Below are 25,289 nucleotides of genomic sequence, written 5' to 3' on the forward strand. Positions count from 1 at the left end.
AAAAAGTTTAACTTTTGTCTCGTCGGTCCACAAGGTATTTTCCCAAAAGTCTTGGCAATCATTGAAATTTTTTTTTTAGCAAAATTGAGATGAGCCTTAATGTTCTTTTTGCTTAAAAGTGGTTTGAGCCTTGGATATCTTCCATGCAGGCCGTTTTTGCCCAGTCTCTTTCTTTTGGTGGAGTCGTGAACACTGACCTTAATTGAGGCAAGTGAGGCCTGCAGTTCTTTAGATGTTGTCCTGGGGTCTTTTGTGGCCTCTCGGATGAGTTTTCTCTGCGCTCTTGGGGTAATTTTGGTCGGCCGGCCACTCCTGGGAAGGTTCATCACTGTTCCATGTGTTTGCCATTTGTGGATAATGGCTCTCACTGTGGTTTGCTGGAGTCCCAAAGCTTTAGAAATGGCTTTATAACCTTTACCAGACTGATAGATTTCAATTACAGTACTTTTGTTCTCATTTGTTCCTGAATTTCTTTGGATCTTGGCATGATGTCTAGCTTTTGAGGTGCTTTTGGTCTACTTCTCTGTGTCAGATAGCTCCTATTTAAGTGATTTCTTGATTGAAACAGGTGTGGCAGTAATCAGGCCTGGGGGTGACTACAGAAATTGAACTCAGGTGTAATAACCCACCTTTAAGTTATGTTTTAACAAGGGGGGGCAATCACTTTTTCACACAGGGCCATGTAGATTTGGAGTTTTTTTTTTCTCACTAAATAATAAAAACCATCATTTAAAACTGCATTTTGTGTTCAATTAGGTTATCTTTGACTAATAGTTAACGGTGTTTGATGAGCAGAAACATTTAAGTGTGACAAACATGCAAAAGAATAAGAAATCAGGAAGGGGGCAAATAGTTTTTCACACCACTGTAGGTAGGTGCCCTGCAGTATAGATTATATAGGTAGGTGCCCTGCAGTATAGATTATATAGGTAGATGCCCTGCAATTCAGATTAGATAAATAGGTGCCCTGCAGTACAAGTTAGATAAGGTGTCTGCAGCTGTGGGGAGAGCGGGCATAGTTGTTAAAACTCACGTGTCTTCACCGATATTCCCAGCTACCATCTATTTCCTCTCCCGGCATCTGTGTATTGGTAACAGTGCCCCCCTGTGGTGGCATGCGGTCACGTCATCATAGGGGGCGCTGTTACCAATACACAGATGCTGGGAGAGGATATAGATGGTAGCTGGGAGCATCGGTGAAGACACGTGAGTTTTAACTATGCCCGCTCTCCCCACCGCTGCAGAGGGTGCGGGGCCTCCTCAGGCGCGAGGCCTGGGGCGATTGCCCCACTTGTCATCCCCAAAGGCCGGCTCTGCCACTCATGGACAAGAAGCCTCTGCTTACTGTGCAGGCGCAGCCTCACGTGCACATATCTTGGTTAGGTTTTTATTTTTGTGAGGCCATGAGAACCGATCCAACAAGCTCTTGTGTCCAATGGGTCACTGCACGTCATCTGTGGAATCAAGGAGCAGATGGGGAGCTTTTGCACTATCCAGAGGCTTCCCTCTACCTAGGTATGTATCTAACTTTTTTGTGATCGTATAGGTTTACCGTAAAGGAAACTTGAGAAGATTGGAAAAAAAAACAGAATGTATTTGTACCTGGGGCCTCCAGTGGCCCCCTTTAAGCCTTTGGTTCCATTGCCATCCTCCTGAGCCACCTGAATTCTCTGCTAGCTGACCCAGTAATTCCTGTAGTCATTGCATGCAGCGTGTGCCCCCTCCCATTGCGCAGTGGGGTTGCGCGGGCGGCTGTACTGTGCATGTGACAACTCAAGCTGACTGAAGAATTTACTGAAACTGCTAGCAGAGGATCGAGGTGGCATTGGGAGGCAACGTCTTGGAGGGGACTGGAGGGAATACCTAGGTGTATATAATTTTTTGTACACTTTAAAGTGGACCTGACCTCTTGCACAGGACAGAAGGAAAACAGAGAAAAGCATCCTGTATGAATTTAGAGAGTTTAGCCTGGCTAATTCCCACTTATCCATGACTAATCCCAACCATCAGGGGCGTAGCAATAGCCACAGCAGCTGCTATGGGGCCCTGGAGCATAGGAGGCCCAGGTGGTACTTAATTTATTCACCATTAACTTTCTTGTGTTCCTCCACCCTCTGACTTTGTCTCGGTGCCTATGAACTATGTGCGGTGTTGATTGCATGAGAATAAAAATTGCTCAATTAACTCATATCCATAGGGTAGAGTCAGGTGGCGTTGCTTAAGAGTGCCTACATCTGAGGACCCCATAAAAGTTTTGCTATGGGGCCCCATGATCTCTAGCTACGCCACTGCCCACCGTAATTTAATATCTCTTCTGCGTCTGCTCTGCAATCTCCTCTGAATCTGCAGAGCAGCTAAATTGTTAACACAGGTTGTTAACAATATGTCTGCTTCCATGAAAGCAGGAAGTTAGACACACGGCAGATTTATTGCAGGATTTGTATCACCTGTAACAAATGTTTTTCTTTAAAAATGAGCAGAAAGGAAGTTATGCGTTCAGGTCCGCATTCAGCCAGCAAGTTCTTTTTAAAGCAGAACCCCGGGTTTGCAAATAAAATGTTAAGCTAGGTTAAACCTCATTTAGGTAGTCTGTCTCTCTAAATTTTAATACACACCTCTGCTTTTTAGGCTGCAAAAGCAAGCATTTGTCTTTCCAATAGATCTCTAGGAGCGGTGATGTGGTGACATCATTGCTCTCTGCTCAGCTTCTCAAGCCTACAGGGAGCTTACTGAGAAGTAACTGAAACTCATGTCCAACAATCTCCAGCCTGACAAATACTTCTTGCAAGAACTTTAAAGAAAAGCTAAACTTTACAGGCCCATTTCTACTGGCCATGTTTCGATCTGATTTTCTGATTCTGAATCTGATTTGCTGGTACTAAGGGCAATATGTATAACTTTGCCATCACAATACCCTTTTCCCATTGGTATGATTCGAATTTCGAAGATCCTGTCATCTCCAACGCAAAAATCTATCCCGCATCCGACGTTTTCTCACTCAAGGCACAACTAAAATGTTAATACATGCTCTTATAATATCTCGTCTGGTCTATTGTAACATAGTATTTTGTGGACTACCTTCTAACAGATTGGCCCCACTCCAGTCAGTACTGAACTCAGCTGCTCGTCTCATTCATCTTTCTTCTCGATCTTCCTCTGCAGCCCCTCACTGTCAAGCTCTTCACTGGCTGCCAATTAACCAGAGGATCCAATTCAAACGCTTGGGCCTAGTTCACATTATAAATCACTAGCACAAGCGCTAAGCAATTTTGTGAGGTTTCCCTTCGTTTTTTTAAAGTGATAGCTTTGGCGCTTTGGTCTGGTGTGTTTTTTTTTTTTTTTTTTTTTTACTTCCTGACTACCTGGAACTTAAAAAAATGCAATGTATTTATTCAGGAAAGCGTTATTTTCAAGCGTGTTGGGATTTCCCTATACTTTGTATTGAAGTGCAAATGCTCAGGAAATAGTGCAGGAGCTGCATTTGCTGTTGGAAAGAAAGCTCATTTGAGGACACTCACATAGAGCAACATTGCAGAAACGCTTTTCAAGCAATTTTAAAAATCGCCATTGTTTAAAAAAAAAAGCGAAAACACTTAGTGTGAGCAAGCCCTTAAAGGGAACCTTAACTGTAAAAAAAAAAAAAAAAAAAAAAAGTTTACTTACCTGGGGCATCTACCAGCCCCCTGCAGCCATCCTGTGCCCTCGCAGTCACTCATGGCTCCTCTGGTCCCCCGCTGCCAGCTAGCTTCGTTTTCGCCATGCGTACGTTTTTACATCACTGCTGGTGCAGGAAGCTATTGCAGACATCAACAAGTACGCATTACACCCGTAACGCATAAAAAAGTACTTGTTGATGTCTGTAATAGCTTCCTGCACCACTAGGGATGCGTATAAATGTACGCATGGCGGCCGGCGGACTCCCAGTCTGCAAAAACTAAACTAGCTGGCAGCGGGGGACCAGAGGAGCCATGAGTGGATGCGAGGGCACAGGATGGCTGCAGGGGGCTGGTAGATGCCCCAGGTAAGTAAAACTCATTGTTTTTACAGTTAAGGTTCCCTTTAACCCTAACCTACAAAGCTCTCCACAGTTTCTCTCCCCTGTACATCTCCTCACTAATTTCCAGAAACCAACCCAATCGCAATCTCAGATCTGCACATGATCTTCTGTTGTCCTTCTCTAACATTACCTCCTCACATTCACATTTGCAAGATTTTGCCCGTGCTTCACCCCTCCTCTGGAATGTCCTCCCACAACACATCCATCACTCAACAACCTTTGTTACCTTTAAACGGTCACTAAAAACTCACTTGTTTTGACAAGCATATGCTCTACCTTATGCCACCCCCCTTTGTCCTAAGTCCAAATTGCACTCCTACTAGATATCCTAAAACACATTGCCTCTGTTTGCTGTATACCACCCCACCTCTTGTTCCCCCTCATTCCTTTAGATTGTAAGCTGGCAATGGCTTACTGTCATTACCAATTCTGTATTTTGTATCGGTTTTTTTTATTTTGTCGCCAATTATGTAGTCTGTATATTGTGTGTACACCACTGTCTGTATTTTGTACCCCAAGTACCACAGAATATGTTGGCACTTTATAAATCAATAATTTCCTGATGCATTTTTGTTTGAGCTGGTACATTAGGATCACAAGAAAAATCACATGGCAAGCATGGTTATGTGTGATTTTCTCATGATCAACCAATGACATTTTTTTCCCACATCTGACATCACATAAGATTATTACATCACAACCTTTGTGAAGTGAATAGAGGAAATCTTGATCACATCATGGCACCTTTATGACAGTTTTGATTTCCAGTGGCAAAGGTCCCTAACTTAAAGGACCTCTGTCGCGAAAATCTTAAAATTGAAAATACATGTAAACATATACAAATAAGTAAATTTCTTCCAGAGTAAAATGAGCCATACATTACTTTTCTTCTATGTTGCTGTCACTTACAGTACGTAGTAGAAATCTGACATTACCGACAGATTTGGACTAGCCCATCTTCTCATGGGGGGTTCTCAGATATTAGATCAGATCTCAGCAGAGATGCCATCTCTTCCTGCCACAGCCACTAGATTTGTGCTGCTCACTGCAGTATGGCGATATATGACCTCGCTCTTGTGCCACTCCTGTTCGCCTCTCATCATCTCGCCCTATCTTTCAGAGACTGGCCTTTTCCAATCAGTGTATTGAACTCTTTAACAAAGCAATCGAGCATTGTATGAGAGAGTTCCTTTTAATTTTTTTAAATTGAATCCAATGTCTAGTCTATTAAAAAATGTATAATGCATATACATTAAGCAATAGAAAGTTCAGGTGTTCAGTAATTGGTAGGGTTGTTCAAAGACCCATATGAACTTTTGTTACAGATTAAGCTTTTGCAGCAAGAATCCTGTTTAAAAATGGGTCATGTGACATGAGGTGGCCAAACTGAGCTATAGAATGCTTTATTTTCCTGGGCAACTAATGCTAAATGGAGCATCATCATCTCAAGACTGCAGACTGCATGGAACACAGGCAGCCATTTCTGAGAAGATCACAGCCTGCAGTTCTGAAAGTCTGTACTACAGGAAATGGCTGAGGGAAAGGTTCCCGATCTATTAAATTAAAGCGGCATCTGTCATCAGCTAGTAACAGATGAAAGCAATCTTTGTCACACTGGGTGGCTAGGCAGGATTAGGAGACCATTTGTGCCTGGGGATAAGCTTTAAAGAACTACTATTGCTGAAATGGTAAAATATATAAAACATGCATATAAAATGTAGGTCTCTCCCAGAGTAAGATATACTATAAATTACCCTTTTCTTAGCTCGCTGTCTTTTTTCAGTAACATAGTAACATGGTTTGGTGGAAAAAAGACATCCAGATGGGGAAAAAAACAAAAAAAAAACAGTCCCGAACCCGCACATATCCCAGTTGATCCAAGGGAAGGTGAAAAACCTTACAAGGCTTGGGCCAATTAGCCTAAAAAGGGTAAAATTCAAAGTGGCAGTCGCATAAATCCCTGAATCAACTCTCCCGGAAATAACCTAGTAATTATAGCCGTGGATGCCTTTTAGTGTACCTAGTCAAAATCTGACAGATGTGACAGGTTTTGAACTAGTCCATCTTCATATGGTGGATTCTCATTTACCAGTATTTACTAAATCTCTTAAATAGCTGTTGCTCAGCCCAACTGCCAAATAGCGTGCAAACAAGTAGCATCTCGGCTTAGGTCCTTTCCAGGAAATGCTTTTGAAAAAAATAAAAGTAAAGGTGCCCATTGATACATTTTTTTTCCTCAGATGCAATCTTTGGATGCCCTTTTTATAATGGTAATTGGAAGGTAATTCTTGACTGTTCCCATATGTGGGTCAATTAGGATATTCTCTCTCTCTTCAGATATGACTGTAAAATAAGACTTTTGGATCGATTAAATGTTCTCTTCCGTTCGACCATAGAATCGTTTTACATAGATTTTCTCAACACTGTGTGCAGTGTCCTGTACAATTTGATCATGTACAGTTAATGGGCACCTTAATACAGATAATCTCCCAGGAGTAGATGGACTAGTCCAAAATCTGTCAGATCTGTAAGCTTTCACTTACCTAGACAGCAACATGGGGAAGAAAATTATCCATTTTATTCTGGGAGAAATGTACATTTTATATGTACCGTATATATTTTAAAGTGTACAGTTTTTGGCAATAGTTGTCCTTTAATAGGCCTGCAGTAAATAAAGTGATTCTATGTATATCTGAACAGTGAATCTTTCACTTTAAATTTAGTTACACTTTAAACTAAAGGTATAGTTACAATATAAGGTTTATTTATGTAACCTCATAAACATATATTTTTTTGAAATATATAACTTTCAATATTAATAGGAGGTATTCATTACAGTGGTGGGCCCTAGCCTTTGAGTATTTTCCTGCTGTGCTAGGATCTATGCAAATGCCTAGTGGGGAAACTGAAGTCCCATACCCACCACGCGATTTCCCGCGATCTTGCAATGTGGGTACAGGCGGGAATGATGCTTAGCGATGACTGCCGGCAATGACTGTCATGGCAGATCACAGATTTAAAATCCCAGTTGACCCTGTGCGAAGTACTGCGTATACTTGACTTCCTGTTCGCACATTTACTGTAACGTAACGTCAAGTGACGTGGTGAGCAGGAAGAGGAGTCACTTGTATACTATTCGTCGAGGGGACATCGCTGGACCCGTCAGGTGGTGAGTACTGAGCTTTAAAAGTGAAATGTGCAAGACACCTATATCCAGAGATGCTCGTTTTTCTGATCATTTATGGCTTATAAATGCAATTCCTCTACAGCTTGGTAATGTTTTAGTCTGATTATGCCATTTATAAAATGAATATGTGCAATATATGTGCAGGGAGTCAGAGTTTTGTGTTCTATATACATTTTTAATCCTTTGCTTTAGTGAACTGTAAATTCCAGGTCAAGGCTTTTGTACATTTATGACTGAATGCCCCAAAACGGTTTCCCTTACACAGCTTGCTTCCTGTGTTCTGATATGTCCCAGAGTTCCATGCGGCTGACTTCACAAAGGATTGCAAACTCCAGATACGCTGCTTAGGGTCAATGTTATAGGGCTGTGCAACTCTAGGGATTTGCAGTATTTAAGCAGATTGCAGTGTGAGAAAGTGACGCTTCCAATCTTGGAGGGGAAATGTTGACATCTTCTTGAAGCGACGATTAAACCCATACAGTCTAGACTTGGTTTATAATACAACGGCTATTTTACGGCCGGTTTTAAGCACAATCATTATCCTTTAATTTGTGCTCAGGGTAGCTGTGCTCTAATTGCTGGAAGAAAGAGAAGAAACTCCTGTGGCAGAACACTATTAGGCCACTGAGATTTGTGAAAGGCCCCAGCCCATGTGGTGTGTATTAGAGCAATGTTGGTAATTTCACTGCTGCTAACTTAAAATCCTCCAGGGGGAGTTAATTACAGGAAAACCATTCCAAATATCAATAAGCTGCATATTTTCCATGACAAGGGCTTTCTCGGCTCAGGTTGAACAATTGCAAAATGTTGCACATATGCTACCTTTAACAAACTGGAATGGTGTTTCATTTCTGGCAGTATTAGGGGCTCCCTCCCCCCTCCTCCTGGCATGGCAAGCTTGTAGCTTTGGGGAGTTTTGTTTTGTAAAGACAAGTGTTCTCACGACAGAGGTGGACGTTTTTTTTTTTTTTCTTAGCACCTTTTGATTGAAGGCTTGAAATGCAGGCGAGAGGATTGTAGATTCTTTGTTTTATGCTCAGCCAGGGTCATTAGTGAGAGATGTTTTCACTTTGCCTAGTTTCATTTCACATATCCAACCAGATTCAGGTTGTTCTATGTTTAAGGTTTTTAAGTTTCCTAGAAAGCTAGTTGGATATTTGAAATGAACTTATAAAATGAGAAATTCTTAATAATGAATTGTGTCCGCCCATGGTGTCTGTAGCAACAGCTGTTAGCTGCTGCAGGCTCTGGTCTGTGGGGCATGGATTGTATTAAAAGTCAAAGAAAATACTGTGTAATTGTCACACGTTGATAAAAAGGAAACTGACTTTTAATGGCATTTAACGATAAGGTCTGGTGACCAGAGAATGATTTTTGCATCTTTTCCCAGCTGTAATCCGAGTCTGGAGAGCAAAGTTTTGGATCTGCAATGTAACCAATGGCAGTATTTGGGCATGATGAAGTATCCTAAATTGCTTAAAGTGAACCAGAGCTGAAAACAGTAAAAATATTTATACATGCCTGGGGCTTTCTCCAGCCCCATCCGCTCGGATCGGTTCCATGCCGCTGTCCTCCGATGTTTGCAGCTCCAGGAACCGGGTCCTATAACTTAGTCAGATGGCTCCAGTCAACGCAGGAGAAGTGCGCCCTCTACGTATCTTTCAGTGGCTGTTGGATAGATACGCAAAGAGCGCACTTCTCCTGCATAGACTGGAGGAAGCACCAGGTATGTATAAATCTTTACTGTTTTCACCTCTGAGCCCCTTTAAATTTTTCAGGATACTTGGGATTTTGTCATTCATTCATACAATCCGACTTCTTGCTAAGGTCTTTACTATATGCTACTGTGCTTATAAGGTAGCTGTTTTGTCTGTTTCTGTAATGATGGTGTGCTAGCTTGGGGCCTCATGCCCTGCTTTACCAGGACTTGGTGTGGTGGAATAGAAAGTCAAGCTTGGGTCACTGCAGTGCAGTACCATCTAACCAGTGTGAGTTGATCTTTGCACAGAGACTAGAAAGCCTGAAGAACAGACAAACATTTAATGGAATAAACTGATTCCATTTCAGTGGTATACATTATTGCAAATGAACCCAATGCTAGAGCAGTATCAGCATTATTACAGCGCGTTCACACTGCCAGGTGTGGCACATCTCATGTACCACTAGCCACATGTACCTTTGTTATGCGTACTTCATAATACTGAGTTAAATACTGTTGGAGGCACCCTAATCGATCTAATAGGTTCGTGTATCTAGGAGTATATGGTTCTTACCTCCTTAAGGACAAACCACAAAGGTCGATATACTTTTTATTCATGCACATCAGACAACGCGTTTCACGGGTGCTGGCCTGCTTTCTCAGGTCAATACAAAAAGTGCCTTGGCAGTAGTATAACATGGACATGGGCGCTTATCTAATCGCACAAGGCTACTTTTTAAAAGTATACCTACCTTTGTGGTTTGTCCTTAAGGAGGTAAGAGCTATATACTCCAAGATACACTAACCTGTTATTACATTGATTAGGGTGCCTCCAACCCAGTATTTAGAGGAGTCTAACCCTTCGGGGTCTTACGTTGCAAACACCAGTGTAAGCAACAGAATCAAAGGTGTGACTGACCAGAGCCTGCCGAGCGGACCTGGAATGGGGACAGTTATTTTTTCATAGGTCTGAATGCTGGTTGTAGTTTGTTGCATCCCACTTTTGTGAGTTTAACTCTTAGGCCCGTTTCACATTAGCGTTTTGAGCCAAATGCATCCGGTGAGCAGATCCGGTCTCCACTTCACTGGATCCGGATGCCTCTGCGCACACTGCAAAATGGAAAGTGAAAACTGATCTGATCAATGATTGGTCGGATCAGTTTTCACTCTGTTTCGCCAGCAAATGCATACTTAATGTTCTGTAGCAGCTGGCGGTAGAGGCTTCCTCTTCTTCTGCTGTGTCATGTAACTAGTCACATGACATTGAAGAAAACGGAAGCCTCTACCGCCGGCTGCTACAGAACATTAAGTATGTTTTTTTTTTTGTTTTTTTTTTTACCCTCCCTCACCCACCCATCCGCTCAGGTTCGTGACTGCACATGCCCCCATCCCCCGTGGAACGGTCCGTTTCTTCACTAGTGTGAAGAAACGTTCCGTTTTCCATTGCCCCAATGCTGCAGCACTTTTTGTCTGGATCCGTTCTGCTGGGCAGAACGGTCCGAAAAATTAGGTCCTGCAGCAATTTTTCGATCGGGGAACCGGAACATACAGAATGTATCGTTACCAAGGGACGCATGTGAATGGATCCACTGGTTAACATTGGATCCATTCACATCCGTTCTGTTTGTACAGTATACGTTCCGGTTACGTTATGCAAAAAAAAAGCTAATGTGAACCGGGCCTTACAGTATTATTATTTACCAATCCTTACAAACGACACTGCATCATTGGGCTCCTGGTCTCTTACATAGATACTAGGAGGCGACTTTGCCAAGAATCACACAAGTCCTTCATAATACTGAGGTTTTATTTTAATTATTGAATTGTTCTTAAAGGATCACTGTTGTGAAAAATGGAAAAAGGTTAAGTGCATGTAAAGGTGTACATTTCTTCTAGAGTAAAATGCACTATAAATGTATTTTTTTATCATATGTAGCTGTCACTTACAGCAAGTAGTAAAAAGCTGAAAGATTTTGGACTAGTCCATCTCCTCATGGGAAATTCTCAGTATTAACTGTATTCTATATAAAAGCATTCTCTGGAAAGGATCTATAGAGACAGGTCAGCCAGCTTGCATGCTCGTTTACACACTATTTTGTCAGTTAGACTGATCAACCGCAGTTCTGTAAGTGCTTTTGTAAATAAATAGCTGAGAAATTGAGAATCCCCTATAAAGAGATGAACTAGCCCTTCCCTTTAGAATCTAAAGTTTAGATTGTAAGCCGTTGGCAGGGCCCTCCCTCCTTGTGTATCCAACCTGATCGTGCATCCTGCTCAGAATAACTGCATTTGAATTACTTGGACTACTGCTCCAGTTTATGATGTGGCATTGTCTTACTGCTTATTACCTGTATTGTGTTGTCTGTCACCTATATTATCATTGTCTGTAACCGTATTTATTGTACAGCATTGCATAATATATTTGGCGTTCTATAAATTCAAGAAGTAGTAATAGTCCAAAGCGGGCAGATCTGTCAGATTTTCTCTACCTACTGTACTACCTGCTGTAAGTGACAGCAACATAGGAAAGAGTTATTTAGTGAAACAATGATCTGCACTGCTCAGGCTTTTCTGATCTGAGTGTGCTGAGGCAATATATGATCACCTGTATGGGGGGGGGGGGGGGGGGTGGGGGGGGGGTGTTCTTTGTTGAACCCTCCCCAGTGCTTTAATATACTGACAAGCAGGTACTGCTTCTGTGTTTATTCATATCATTGTTCTAATAATTATGCATGCTGTTCACATTGGCTGTGACAGCCTTTTAGGGGCCTTAAGTATGTTTTCATCTTAGAGATATTATACCTAACATTTTTTACTTCTAAGTATGGTTATATCTTTGACCATATTTGAGTGGTGCTATTTCTATGGGGCAAACTTTTCTCTTTTTGATATTTAAAAATGTTATTTAAAGTGCATTTTACTCTGGGAGAAATCTATATTTGTGTATGCATTTTACATTTTTCTGCTATAGTGGTCCTTTTAAAGGACCACTATCACAAAAAAAGTATAGTTAATGTAAATCTTGGTCAGATATTTATGTATGTATACACATTTATTAAACCATAAATACATATTTTTCCATGTGGCTGTCAGTTACTGTAGATATTATTAATCTGACAGCTATGACATGTTTTGGACTAGTACATTTTTTTATTGGGGGATTCTCCATTTCCTTTATTCTTTTAAAACTAAATCACTCCCTGGAAAGGGCCTATACAAGGATGCTGCCTACTTGCTGCACACTGTTTTGGCAAGGGGACTGTTCTACTGCTGTCCAGGGTGGGCTTTTGAAAAAAAAAAAAGGAATTCCTGAAAATCGCCCATGAGAAGATGGGCTAGTCCACAAACTGTCAGCCCTGTAAGTAACAGCTAACCAGAACAAAAGTAATTTATAGTGCATTGTACTCTGGGGCAAATGTGCCTCTTCTGTTGTATTTTATGTTTTTAATTTTTTTTGTGGTAGTGGTTCTTTAATTAAAATATTTATTCATTTTTAATATTTTCTTAGATCTGAGAATGTATTATAATGTATTCTATTGGAGTGACTAACCAGCTCATGGAACCCCTGCACCCAACAGTTCCCCTGGGGTTATGCATACCCCATGATAGAAATATGGGTGCTAGGGACAGTATATTTCGAAAAATAAAACCACAATAAATGACCTTCTGTATGTTGTAGCAACGCAATGGGCACTAATGAATAAACACTTACCTTTCCCTCCTTAAATGATTTGCCAAAAAATAGAAGCTTGTCACACCTACTATATGTAAACTGCTAAACTATGCATCTGAAATGAAGTCTCTCTGTCTTTAAAATTAATTTGGATCGTGCCTGCTTACTACAGTACCTATTACTTCATACTTACATTGTGCTCTGCTGAGAGTGAGATGTGATAAGATGTACACTACACTGCAAACCTACAAGCCTACTAATTGTGTATGTGTGTGTATATGTATATATATATATATATTACACACACTCTCTCCTCTCTCTCTCTCTCTCTCTCTCTCTCTCTCTCTCTCTCTCTCTCTCTCTCTCTCTCTCTCTCTCTCTCTCTCTCTCTCTCTCTCTCTCTCTCTCTCTCTCTCTCTCTCTCTCTCTCTCTCTCTCTCTCTCTCTCTCTGTCTCTCTGTCTCTCTGTCTCTCTGTCTCTCTGTCTCTGTGTGTGTATATATATATATGTGTGTATATATATATGTGTGTGTGTATATATATATATATATTATAATGTATATTCTCATATGAAGCAGCCTTGATACACTTATAATACCCACATTGTAATGTATATCTGCATATGACAAAAATCTGTCCTGTGATACTCAGCCGTAGTCTCTTTTACTTTCTCTTTATTTCATGTAATGTAATCTGGCTACACATACACAGAAGAGATTTCAGGTTATAGCAGTTGAATGCTGGTTTCACTGTTAATGTTGTTTTTTTATTTCTGATTTTATTTATGATGCAAATGACACTATACATTTTTGATGTATTCTGGCCATGTTGTTTTGCTAAATGGCTATTGTTTCATGCTTGTAGATCCAGAAGAAGATGCCCTTGTGAAAGGAAAACAATCCATTAGGAGCCAGGCTGTGGGAGGCCAGAGCTCGGAGAGTGATAGCCTTTTGGAAGATGATGATACTTTGTCAACACTGGAGGAGAAGGACCTTGAAAATCTGTCAGGTAAGTTGAGAGCTTATCCTAGCCATATAAAATCACCTCCTTCTCTGCTTGTAATTCCATACAGGCCCTGTGCCTATTCTCCTCCAGATAAATGTTGTTCTTGCGACCATCTTACTTGTCACACTGTTAGTTTTCTGTTCACCTTGACCAGTCCTGCACCCTCAGACTCTTACTAGGCCAAGCATCAGCTAAACACGGCTGATTTTTGCACAATAAACTGAGCAACTGAACTGATTCTCTTTAATAATATATTGTCTTTCTTCCTTGTTTTTTCAGTGAAGACCTCCTGTCCACTTGCCCCTCCAGGCAATGTTGAACAGAAGGTCACGAGCATGTGGAAAGCTCAGTCACTAATTTAGGGTGCATTCAGTGCACAGCGCCCCAGGCAGCAATGGCTTTTAATGCAGGCCTGCTAGAATCCAGGCTCCTGTGCTCTCTATAATGTCACCCTGTGCTCTGCAAGCTGCTCTCTGGCCATAGTGTTGTAAATATTCACTTTACTGGGATTTCTGCTGGCTTATATGAATCCTACATAGTTCTGCAGAGGTGGTTTTTGTTTTCATACTCTGAATTTTAAGTTTGCTTCCAGATACTTGTTGAATAAAATAGCAGGAGCTGCACAAGCTGAATATATTTTAATACAAAATAACTAGATGTATGTGTGTGCCTTCAGAATGGAATCATTCCTGTCCCACACAATGCAAGATTTAAATCTCAACAATGACTTTTCCCAGCTTATGTTAATGTTTGAGGCTCTTACAGTAAAAGATTATGGAAAATAAAATGTAAAAATAACTTATATTTATATATTAACTACATACATCCCATTATTAAGTCATTACCTTAATGAGATGTTATTTCCGACTGTGGTCTCAAGTCCAGCCCATTTCACTCGGTGTGCAGTTTTTGCAAATCTGTCAGCTTCTTGTCAGCTCCAGTGATAATCGTGCCATCTCCTCCTATAAGACTCCAGTTCCCTCTTCACCACTGCATCCCCGGATCTGCTAGGATGCAGTCACACCACTGTGTACTCTGCCTGCTAAGCTTATTCTGGGGTTATGGAGCAACAGATAATACTCATCCAGATTCATTTCCTAACACTGATGAATCCAACACCAATAATGTGCCACCCTGTCTTGAGATCTTCTGGCCCAAAAGGTTGTCAGTAAATGTAACTCCTTAGAGATAATCAATGAGGCCTGTCCTGCCATGCAGCCTGTGCATATGTAAAGGATTCACTCATTTACATGTACTGCAATTCTAGCTACATACAGCCTTGGGCCCTTGCATCTAATTTGTAAAGGCAGTGTTAAAGGGACACTAATTATGAAAAATCTAAAATGTAAAATACATGCACACATAATAAAGTAAATGTCTTCCAGTGTAAAGGGCACTATAAATAACATTTTTGGACTAGTCCATCTCCTCGTAGGCTTTTTTTCAGTATTACCTTTATTCTTTACAAAAGCACACCCTGGAAAGGATCTGTACAAAGATGTCAGCCAGCTCGCCACTCATTTACACACTATTTTGCCAGTCGAACTGCAATTTAGTAAGTGGTTTTATATGTAAATAAAGAACTGAAAATCCCCCATGAAGAGATGGAAGAGGGGGGTCGAGGAAGAGAATATGCTTGCTGTGGGTTACAGCATGGGCCTTATTAAACATGTCCATTTCATCTTAGATTGTGGTCACTTTAACTTTATTCACAGGTTGGCATTTATGTACATATGCCCTTTAATCATCTATGCAGTTTTCTGCATGACAGTATCATTTCTAGAATACTATCAATCTGTTAGCCTACTATCTGAAATGTTGAATTGTGCTTGTGTCTACACTACTCCAAGCACCCTCATCATGCATTCATTATATGTGATATGTATGTACATAAAGGACCTGCTTTACCAAAGCCTCCTTTCCCTATACATAAATGTTTTTACTGCAGAATAGATTGTTGTGATGGGAGGGGGACAGGCCTCTAGTAACCAGGGCAGCCATCTTATGATTTTGGACCAGTTGCACAGGGAATATAACCTTTTATAGTGTGGGTGACAATAAACCTGCAGATAAGTAATATTAGCCACACTGCTAAACTCCAGCATGAAATATACCCAGGATCCCTGTACTCTGAGCTGTTTGTCCTCATTTGTCTAGCTTGAAACTTTTTGGTTTTTAAATGTACTCTCAATTCATTGAAATGACTCTTCTGAAATTATAATAATTGCCTATGCATGTTTCATGATTTTAATACAGAATATCAGTTTTCTGATTGAAGCTGGCTTCATTGAATTGGGGGGGGGGGGGGGGGGGGGGGGTTGAAAAGTATCCAAAAATGAGATTACATTATCATTAATGTGTGTGCCTCCCACCTGAGAATACAATAATACTGTAATAGAGGTGACAGGGGTTTAATTACATAATCCTGACAATGGCGATAGGATTAAGAGGTAATCCTCAATAATAAAGTGATGTGACTTGGAAATGAAGTGTAAATTGTCTGCCCCCCCCCCCCCCCCCTCCCCTCCTGCAGAAGGCTGCCCTTGCTTCTCCCAGCTGCCCTCTCCCTGCTGTAATTGAATGTCGGGGAGTGATTGGAAAAATGTTATTTCGCCTTTGGATTACATGCTTATGCACAGGGTGCAAAAGAACACAGAGCTGCTTATTTCATTCATTTGTGAGGACGAGCACTGGGAAATCAAGGCAGGTCTGTAGCTATCTGCTGCCCATCTGCAAACACAATGTATCCTGTACACGGGGAATAGAGGGCAGAGGCTGCTCTCATCTCAGCACAGCATCGTCCTCATTGTCCAAATGGCACACATGAAGATTGATGGCAGATTAAAGACGCTCACCCGTCTAACAATCGATGGAAATGACAATTCATCTGAATTTCTTTGGCAGTAATTCACCAATATTATTACCTGGCCCGTGCCTCTCATCCCCCAGCACTATATTAATCCAGAATTTCCATGTCACTCAGGCACTGCCCTGGCCTCTGCATTGCTTCAATCAATCTATAAGCGATCTCACTGATGTATCGAATGGTCCATCGATAGAGTATTGAGGGGATTTTATTTGTAGTGCCTCATTTTATGCTGCATCTTGCTGTTTGAGTTGCCTCCCCCTGCACAGAATGAGGTCGGTGTAATGTGATTATTGTAATGTGGATGCCACGAGTTGGAAAGAGCCCTCAGGCTGTGTGATGTTTAGTATTCACCCTGCATCATACACATAACCCATGAATGCCTTCGCAGAGATGCATATGCAGTGCCATCAGTGTTCCTGTACTGCAAGGGCAGCCTTATTCTGCATGAAAAGTGGGCCAAACAAAAACAAATGAGTGATGTTGCTCTTAGTGACCAATCAGATCTCGCCTAACCTCCCCAACATGAGTTCAGAGCTTCTTCATACAAACAAGCACTCGTGAAGTTGCTATGGGCCCACAGCTCCAGTTTGCCTTAGTTTCATAATTCAGCTGTAGAGAATCAATTTTCCCTAAGCATCAGCGTTTATTTGCTGCAGTTTTCGGAAATCCGTGTATAAATGTGCAGGGATGCTGGTGTGCTCGCTGGAATAACACACATGATTGCATGATCAGTGTATATACTCCTGTGCTGAGCTGCAGGAACACACATGGTTACACACAACTGGCTGCTTTTGTTGGGCTCTGTGCTGGGAAATGAATGGGGGTTCTGCTCTAGGGGTCTCACACAATTATATCTTGGCAGGTCCGGTGAGTCTGAGCACTCCTGCTCAATTAATAGCTCCCTCCATTGTGCTGAAGGGTACCCTGTCCGTCACATCCTTCGAGCTCTACTTTGAGGTGGACGAGGATGATCCCAACTTTAAGAAAATCGATCCGAAGGTAAGAGAGAGGCTGATCCCTTGCCTGGCCGGCCAAGACCCTGTGATAAATCATTGTGAAGCGCTCAGCTGTACCTGTAACCTCTAGCAAGGATGGCAAGCTACTGTGCTAATAAACACCCATATTTAACAAATAGTTTATGGCTTCATAAGAACGGGTTATGTAGGTAATATGTTGAAGTAGTTTTAACTACTAATTACAGCCCTGGAACTAGCATGTCATATGTTGTATATAGCAGCCGTAGCAGAAGTTGGTGTAAAGAGTTTACAAAGTTCTAGCCAGCAGGACGTTTACGGCAAGCATTATGTAATCAGATAAATCTCCATCCTCTCTATACTTGTATACTGTACCTTTCCCTAGCATGCTGGGTGCTGTGGTGGCCCTGCTAGGCTTAGGACATTGGCACAGATGGCACTGCCCGGGGCTACTCACATCCAGGCCTGAGCTCTGCAATAATACACGGGTCACTGCATACCACTGCACTACTCCTCCATTATAGCCTCTCATCCTATTAAGTGCAACAGTGATCACATTTTGTCGTTAAACCTCAGCATTAATTGGCAGATCCCCTCCTGAAAGCACTACTTAATTGTTTTTATTAATAGTAGTAATTATAGTCCTGTTTTAACTATGACCTTTCTGTTGTACTGTGGGAAAATTATACCAACGATTTTATGAATCTTGAACTCTTTATATGGATATAACCCCTGCACTTTATCTTGATCTAACCAAGCAGTCTGATTAAAATTAGTACACATTGATTTAATTTAAAAAAAAAATCAAGCCTGTTTATGGTATGCTCGATGAAGACACAAACTATAAAAGCCCCTGTTTCTTCTCGCTTAATGTCTGTGCCGTGTTGTGTTATGTTAGGGATTGTGCTAATCAGTCTACAACAAAACATTATGACAAGGCTTACAGGCTGCCTGCAAGATAGATACGATCTGAGAGATAACATCCCTGTTTATATTCACACTTTGCTTGTTTTTACAGCCAATCAGTAGCCACTGGCTAACAGCCTGTTTGTCATTAAACCAGACGACTTTGACATTATAAGACACTTCCTATATTCCACTGAAAATACTCCACCTCGGCCTGATTTATGTACTATAAATCTTCCCCTGCAAGTTATAACACACAGATTTTATCCAATGGAATTTTATAATCCTTTTTTTTGTATATTAAAAGAAAATCTAAAGTAATGTTTAAGGCTTGATAAATGAACTTTTTTCGTTATAGTATTGGTACGTTGCATATATGATGAATTTGACATCGATCAGTTATATTTATTTGTGCTCTGCTTTGTGCCGTTTATATCTGATTGTTTTATAGTGCTTTTAGTATGTTTAGTGAGTAGAAAACAGAATGTAAAGCAGGGAATATAGTTAGAGTAGCCCCCGGTGTCACACACACACACGCTATGCCCCCAGTACTGCAACTCAACACGACAAACAATTCACGTTATTTTTTTATTGGTCTTTTTTTCTGTTTCAGTGTGTCAGCTGTGGGCCACAGTCTGACGTTGGCACTATAATACATTTAAACCTTGGTAAACTTTTTAAAGGAGAAACATTTTTTACATATAGTTTAAATAATTTTTTGTTCACTTTGTGACAAACATTCAGGAGAGAAAAAAAAGAAATACGAAGAAAATTGCTACATTTCATAGGAAAATGTACCTTGAATTTTCTTAAGTCCGATTGCTTCTTGTGTGACTTGATTCACATTGTTTGGAAGGAGAGAGCTTGCTCTCGCCTCCTGTGCAACAGAAAACGTCCATCCACGTCCACTTGTACAGAAAAGAAGCCCTCTGGAGGGTGCCTGCTCCGCTTCCATCAAATAGTCTGGATATTCTCGGCCTGGAGATATGTAAAGTACTGTGAACACTGAAATTGCTTACAGTCCCGTTTGAGTCCACTTGAAATATGAATTTAAAAAAATTGGTCAGTGCTTTAAAAGTTAATTTCTAATCGCTTCAGTGAAAAGAGGCCGAAGTTGCATTTAATGGCAGAACATTTTTAAATGTACTATTGGTCCATTTTTAGCGACAGATGAGATACAAATGTCCTCCCATGCACTGTATCACATAACCCCTTTATTACAATATTAATAATCGGTAATAATCTGCCGTGTGGATATTCATCGGACTTCAATCACTAATAGAGATTATTGCTGCTAGAGTCCTTCATCGAATGCTCCTAACCTCATAAACGCCTCTGTTGTGATCTGCAAGTGCATTTTCATATTTAGTGTGCTATGTGACTGCATTGAAATTAAGAAAGGAGATACTGGTTGGCCGTAATGTTTATGCACTGGTGGTGTGCTGCAGTCCATTGAGTGCTAAGCTGCAAAGTGGGCTTCAGAGTGAATTGTCCCCTGTATACAGAGACTGGGGGGCTCTTCACTTGGAATTCACACACTCCACATATACTGTAAACTTTCCCATGCAATGTCCTTTGGCCTGCACTGGAATGCAAAGTCTTTTGGTCTACAGTGGAATGTAGTCTTCTTGGCTGGCATTGGGATGTAGTTCCCCCCCCACATGCCCTGTTATGTCCTGTTAGCTCAGTGTCCCCTCAGCCATGATATCTGTCACTATATGTATCTCCCAGATCCCTCATAACTTATCCAGGCTCTTGGGGTTGGTGAGGATCTCCCGGGCTAGCCTCCAGGTCTGCTTGGCTGCGCTCTCTAGGGCAGAGTGGGGTTTGCCCTGGAATAGATCCAGGTTGGGTAAGAAATAGTGCGGGCACCTGCGGCACTGCAGGCAGGAGATGAGCTGGAGAAGGATGCCATTCAGCCTGTCCCCTAGGCAAGCCTCGTCCCAGTCAGTCTCCCGGGGGTGCTTCTCACACTCGTACAGAAGCAGGGTCTTCATATGGTAGTTATTGAGCGGCTGGCCGGGCAGCTCCAGATGTCTGTCCCGCAGAGTCTTGAGGAGGGAGAGGCATTTACCCCTGCAGCCCCCTAGCAGCAGCCGGTTCTCGGCCTCGGCAAACTGGAGCACCCAGGCGTCGCTCTCTGCCGAGCTCTGCTTGCCGGTCAGCGAGTAGCACTCTTTGGACAGGAGGTTGAAGCCCTCGGCTTTGACTTCTGCCACCCTGTTGGGGCCTGGCCATGGGATGTGGGGCAGAGGCCACTGAGCCGCGCTGCGGGGCCAGATGCCCGTGCACTTGAAGGCTGGGGTGATCTGCACAACATAGCGCTCCCGGATCCTCAGCCTCACCTCGCTGGTGTCGGCGATCATCTTCACCACGTCCCGGTAGCTACACTTGTCCACCGCCTGGGCCACCAGAGTCTGGAAGCGGGAGCGGATCTTCCTGGCCGAGAGGTAACCGGAGGCCGTGATGAATTCCACCCACAGGGACATGCTGCGCTTGCGGCCGTCGCTCAGCTTGAGCACCGCACAGCCCGGCAGGGAGCCGTCATCGACAAAGTTGAAGACTCCCATCTGGTTGAGGTAGAGCACCACCTCAAACTCTGTGGGGGAGACCACCTCGAGGCCCTCATACCTGGCGTCTATCTCGGTGAGGGAGCTGATGAAGCGGGGCTCCTGCACCTCCACCTCCTTCAGCACATCGGAGACCACCTTGCACACCTCCCGGATGGTCTTGGCGATGGCCGCCTTCCTGGCCTGGCAGCGCTCGGTGTAGTATTTGTTCAGCTGGTAGACCAGTTTGGCCTGGGCTGCGATCATGTTTGGGCACAGGTCCGGGCTGTACACCGGGGGATCGCAGTACACTGAGGGATCCAATGCTTAGCTCAGTGCTGGTCAGAGTCGTGCTTTGTCCTGATGAGGCTAATGAGAGGGGTGAACCGGTGCAGCAGGGTGGCGGGGGGACTCTGGCTGCTGAGTGCTACAAGTCCTGGCTGTCAGGCTAATAATGTTCATGGGAGAGGAGATGTGCTAACCAGCAGCGATCACACAAAGTCCAGTGGCCTCATCAGGCAGCAGAGTTGGCCCTCTCCATTGGGCTGTTCCTCCTGATCTGGGAGGCGTTGTGTGAGCTGTGCTCGGCCAGTGCTTGGCTGAAGTTCCTCTGGGTGTAGATGAAGGTCGCAGGGTCAGGTGGCACACACCTAGGATGCTGGTTGCCCGCCTGTGAAGAAGGCTTGCGGTGTGCCCGCCTGGATCTCGCTGAGCTGTATCTCAGGGCTATGGCTGGAGTTATTTAGTTTTATGAATGGTCCCAGGGCCCAGGAGGGGGGCGGCCTCTTCCAGCTTCCACAGAACGCTTAGCTGTCAGCGCCTCAGCCAATCAGAGAGAGAGAGAGAGAAAGAGCGCAGCCTTCTACTAGCAGAGCATGAGCTGCACCTAGTCTCTGGAAGATCTATGGCAGACAACCCTGAGCCTCATCACCTGCATGCCGAGCCTGGGACACCGCTGGCTGCCACAGGGACCCCTCCTCACCAAGAGGACCTCCACTGGCTGCTGGAGAGCAGCTAGCCACATTACACCAGGGAAGGAGAATTGCCTGTCTGAGGATCACTGGGGAGGAGGGGGGCTCCACATCAGTGAAAGTGACATTCAGGAGACTGGCAGACCTGGTGCACGACCACTTCTCTCTCTGATGGAGAGGCTAAGCACGCTGTGTCTGGGGGCCTCCTGCTTCCAGCAAGGGGTTAACACGTGACATTCACTCTGCCGGCTTATTAAACATCTGTTTTCGTTTCACATCAGTCTGATCAGCAGAACAAAAATATGTGTTGTAGAAAACAAATACAGCACAATACAGAAAGCTTTTCATTTAGATAACCCCAATTCCTTCACCTCCCTTCCTCTGCTGCCTCGCTCTTCTTTCAATGCCAGCAACAATCCAAAGCTGTTTTGGGTTGTTTTTTAAGTTATTACACCAGTGCATAATTACAGGCAAATAAACTTTCTTTATTGTTTATTTATAGAGCAGTCTAGATTGAGGTCGCTTTGACTATTATATTTGCCTTACCGCACGATTATCCTCATAAAACCTCACCCAATAGGAAAATACTCCAAATATTGAGTGCTGCACATATCTATGGACACACACTTATGTACTTATCAAGCCACATGCATATAGTATATACTTATTATATTGAATATATATGAATATATATATAGTATAATATTTATATTTTCAATCCACATGCATACATTTATCGATGAGGGAGACCTATCGTGTGTAAAAATAAAAAAAAAAAATCAGTCAATACTCGAAATATTTCTAATTGCAAAGTATATAGTCCCGTACACATAGTTTTTATTAAATATAGGCGCAGAATAAAAGCCTCTATACCATTTACTCTGCAGTTAATTTTCTTAGAAATTAGTTTGCATTTGTTTGATTGTTTATAAGTTGTCCAACAAATCTAGTGTATTAAAGTATAATTCTTGCGCATGGCAGAAGATATATATATATATATATATATATATATATATATATATATATATATATATATGTATATATATATATTCATTCTCATCCTTTCGCCAACTTAAGAGTCCCCTGAATAGCTGCTCCAAATAAAAGTAGACTTGTGTATATGTATATATGCGTGTGTGTATATGTATATATGCGTGTGTGTATACATATATATATATATATATATATATATATATATATATATATATATATATATATATATATATATATATATATATATATATATATATATATATGCGTGTGTGTATATATATATATTAATTCCATTGTTAGATGTGTGACTAATGTAATGTATTTGGGAATCGTAGTGTGACATAGGTTGCAGTATGATCAGTGTAATTGGGGTGTGTGCGGTGTTGCTTAGTGTGTATAGATGACGTGTAATATGCAGTGTGTGCTGTCAGTAGGGTGGGCATTGTGTAGTGCGATAGGTGAGCAGTGGTTGCTCAGGGCAGTGATGATCAGTGGGTGATGCGGGAGGAGTCCTGGTCATGCACAGTATGGCGGGATGACACGTGTCCCTGTATACAGGTGTGAGTGATGTGATGACGGATGGGAGGACACTGATGTGGAGTGATCCCCCTCCTCTCCTCCTGGGTACCAACAGCAGGCAGAGATGCCCGGGACACGTGCTGGGCCCTGGTGCAGCCGCCACACGTGTTACTAATGAGGGGGGCTGCTCAGCCACACTTGTGTGATGCTGCTGCTGCCATCAGCATCCCGCTCGCCATCACTCGGATTACTACAGCTCTCTGTCTCTCCCGACTAGTCGTGACTACTCCAATACAATGCTGTATACACGCGCGGGGAAATCGCGCCGCTTGCTTCTCTTCCTCGCAGGACTGACTAATCGCTGCTTCGTCTGATGCTGTCATTCGGGGCTCTATTTTAGGTGTGGATATGATGGTAAAGCGCACCTGTCTACACGGTATTGATGGCAGCTGGCCCTAGCACTAGATGGACGGCGATCAGCAGAGATCAGACGCTGCGTTTCCCCATCGCGAGGCGTCCTTGTAAATTGTATGCGATGTCCGGGGAATGGACAGACGCCTTGCATGCGATAACATTCATACTTCCCTATAAGGTGATCTGTATGGGTAAATAGCGCTCTTTCCTGTCACCCCCATACATTCTGCCCCGATTAGGAAGCTTGAATTGCTGCCGGGAATTCTGTTGTTCTGCAGCAGCAGAGCTCACATAGCGGCTGGAGGTGACATGCCTCTGATTCCTGAAGTTTTCACGTGCAGCCGATTTAGCGTTCTGAATTCTGCAACTCTAATCAGGGCAACCTCCTCTCCTTCCTCTCACCGTTTATAATTTGCAACATTAAATCGTTTATCATTTAATGTATCTACTGCATTTTACCCTATGTTTTGCTTTCATACTAATGTAGTTTTTTCATTATTAACAATATTGCCATGCTAATCTTAATCATATTTGAATGTTTGCCTATCTAGCTGTTAAATGAAAATAGCAGGTACATTTAGTAGGAAGTATTAATTAGTCTGTGTAGTAATGGTGAATAAAGTTTGTCAGAATCTGGATGTTTCTCTCTTTCTTCCTTTCATATATATATATATATATATATATATATATATATATATATATATATATATATATATATATACACTTATTGTTTCACTCTGTAAATAGAAAAAATAAAATTATGGGCTGAATCCAACTATGAAAAAATGTTTACCTGGAACATAGGAATAGGCTATATTTTGTTGCTCAGTTTTATAGATTTGATTTAATTAATGTTATGTATAGAAGTATTTTTTCTCAGATCCCCTTCATGACACGCTTACTATGCTTGTATGTTTCTATGCATGTGCCTCTTTCTTTCTTTGCATTTATATTCATACAGCTTTATTAGACAGAAAAAAATAACAGAGCAACAGTTTGGACTGCAGTACGCTGTGTGGTTCTGTACAGACATTTAGTTCTGGTCAGTCTTGGTTACCCGTTCACCCCTCAGTCAACAAAATCCATTTCTCTTTTGCTACACCCCCTTGTGATTTTCTTTCACCTGTAATGCATTTGTTTTAATTTGTCCAGCTTTAGAATTCTAGACTTTGTATCAGAGTGTATAAGTACACCTGAATTAATTTATATCAATGTGTACTTGTTGGTGCTTTCTTTGAGCTATCCACATCAGTTTACGCCGTTTAGTTGCATTTGGAAGCACACAACCCTAACCTGTAGAATAATGAATTGCAGCTAGTGTGGATATGGCATGGAGTTGCATTCAGCCAGTGTTTGTGGTGCACACACTTCCTATGCATGCACTGCTTTCTGTCCAGAGTTATGCTGTTCTTAGTTAATTGTCCATGAAATGCATGAGTGCTGCTGTTTATGCTAAGACCTATCCTAGCAACA

At 42.2% G+C, this 25,289-nt stretch overlaps 2 protein-coding genes across 5 annotated transcripts in view; one reads left to right on the plus strand and one right to left on the minus strand.

Annotated features, from left to right (window-relative positions):
• Positions 1 to 25,289, plus strand: part of LRBA (LPS responsive beige-like anchor protein) — a 677,685-nt gene that overhangs the window by 331,392 nt on the left and 321,004 nt on the right. For all 4 annotated transcript variants that reach the window (XM_068279131.1, XM_068279139.1, XM_068279143.1 and 1 more), the window contains 2 exons: positions 13,481 to 13,624; positions 17,353 to 17,489. In XM_068279131.1, the coding sequence (XP_068135232.1) occupies positions 13,481 to 13,624; positions 17,353 to 17,489 (281 nt within the window). The remainder of the gene's footprint in view (positions 1 to 13,480; positions 13,625 to 17,352; positions 17,490 to 25,289) is intronic.
• MAB21L2 (mab-21 like 2) lies at positions 18,945 to 21,778 on the minus strand. Its single transcript, XM_068279122.1, has one exon. It carries the CDS (start codon positions 21,184 to 21,186, stop codon positions 20,107 to 20,109), a length of 1,080 nt encoding a protein of 359 aa, XP_068135223.1. The 5' UTR covers positions 21,187 to 21,778; the 3' UTR covers positions 18,945 to 20,106.

This window comes from Hyperolius riggenbachi, chromosome 1 (assembly GCF_040937935.1).
Source record: "Hyperolius riggenbachi isolate aHypRig1 chromosome 1, aHypRig1.pri, whole genome shotgun sequence".
NCBI lineage: Eukaryota > Metazoa > Chordata > Amphibia > Anura > Hyperoliidae > Hyperolius > Hyperolius riggenbachi.

Bases quoted from the DNA above. Each gene is read 5' to 3' on its own strand.
- MAB21L2 (XM_068279122.1), bottom strand. From the start codon at position 21,186: ATGATCGCAGCCCAGGCCAAACTGGTCTACCAGCTGAACAAATACTAC.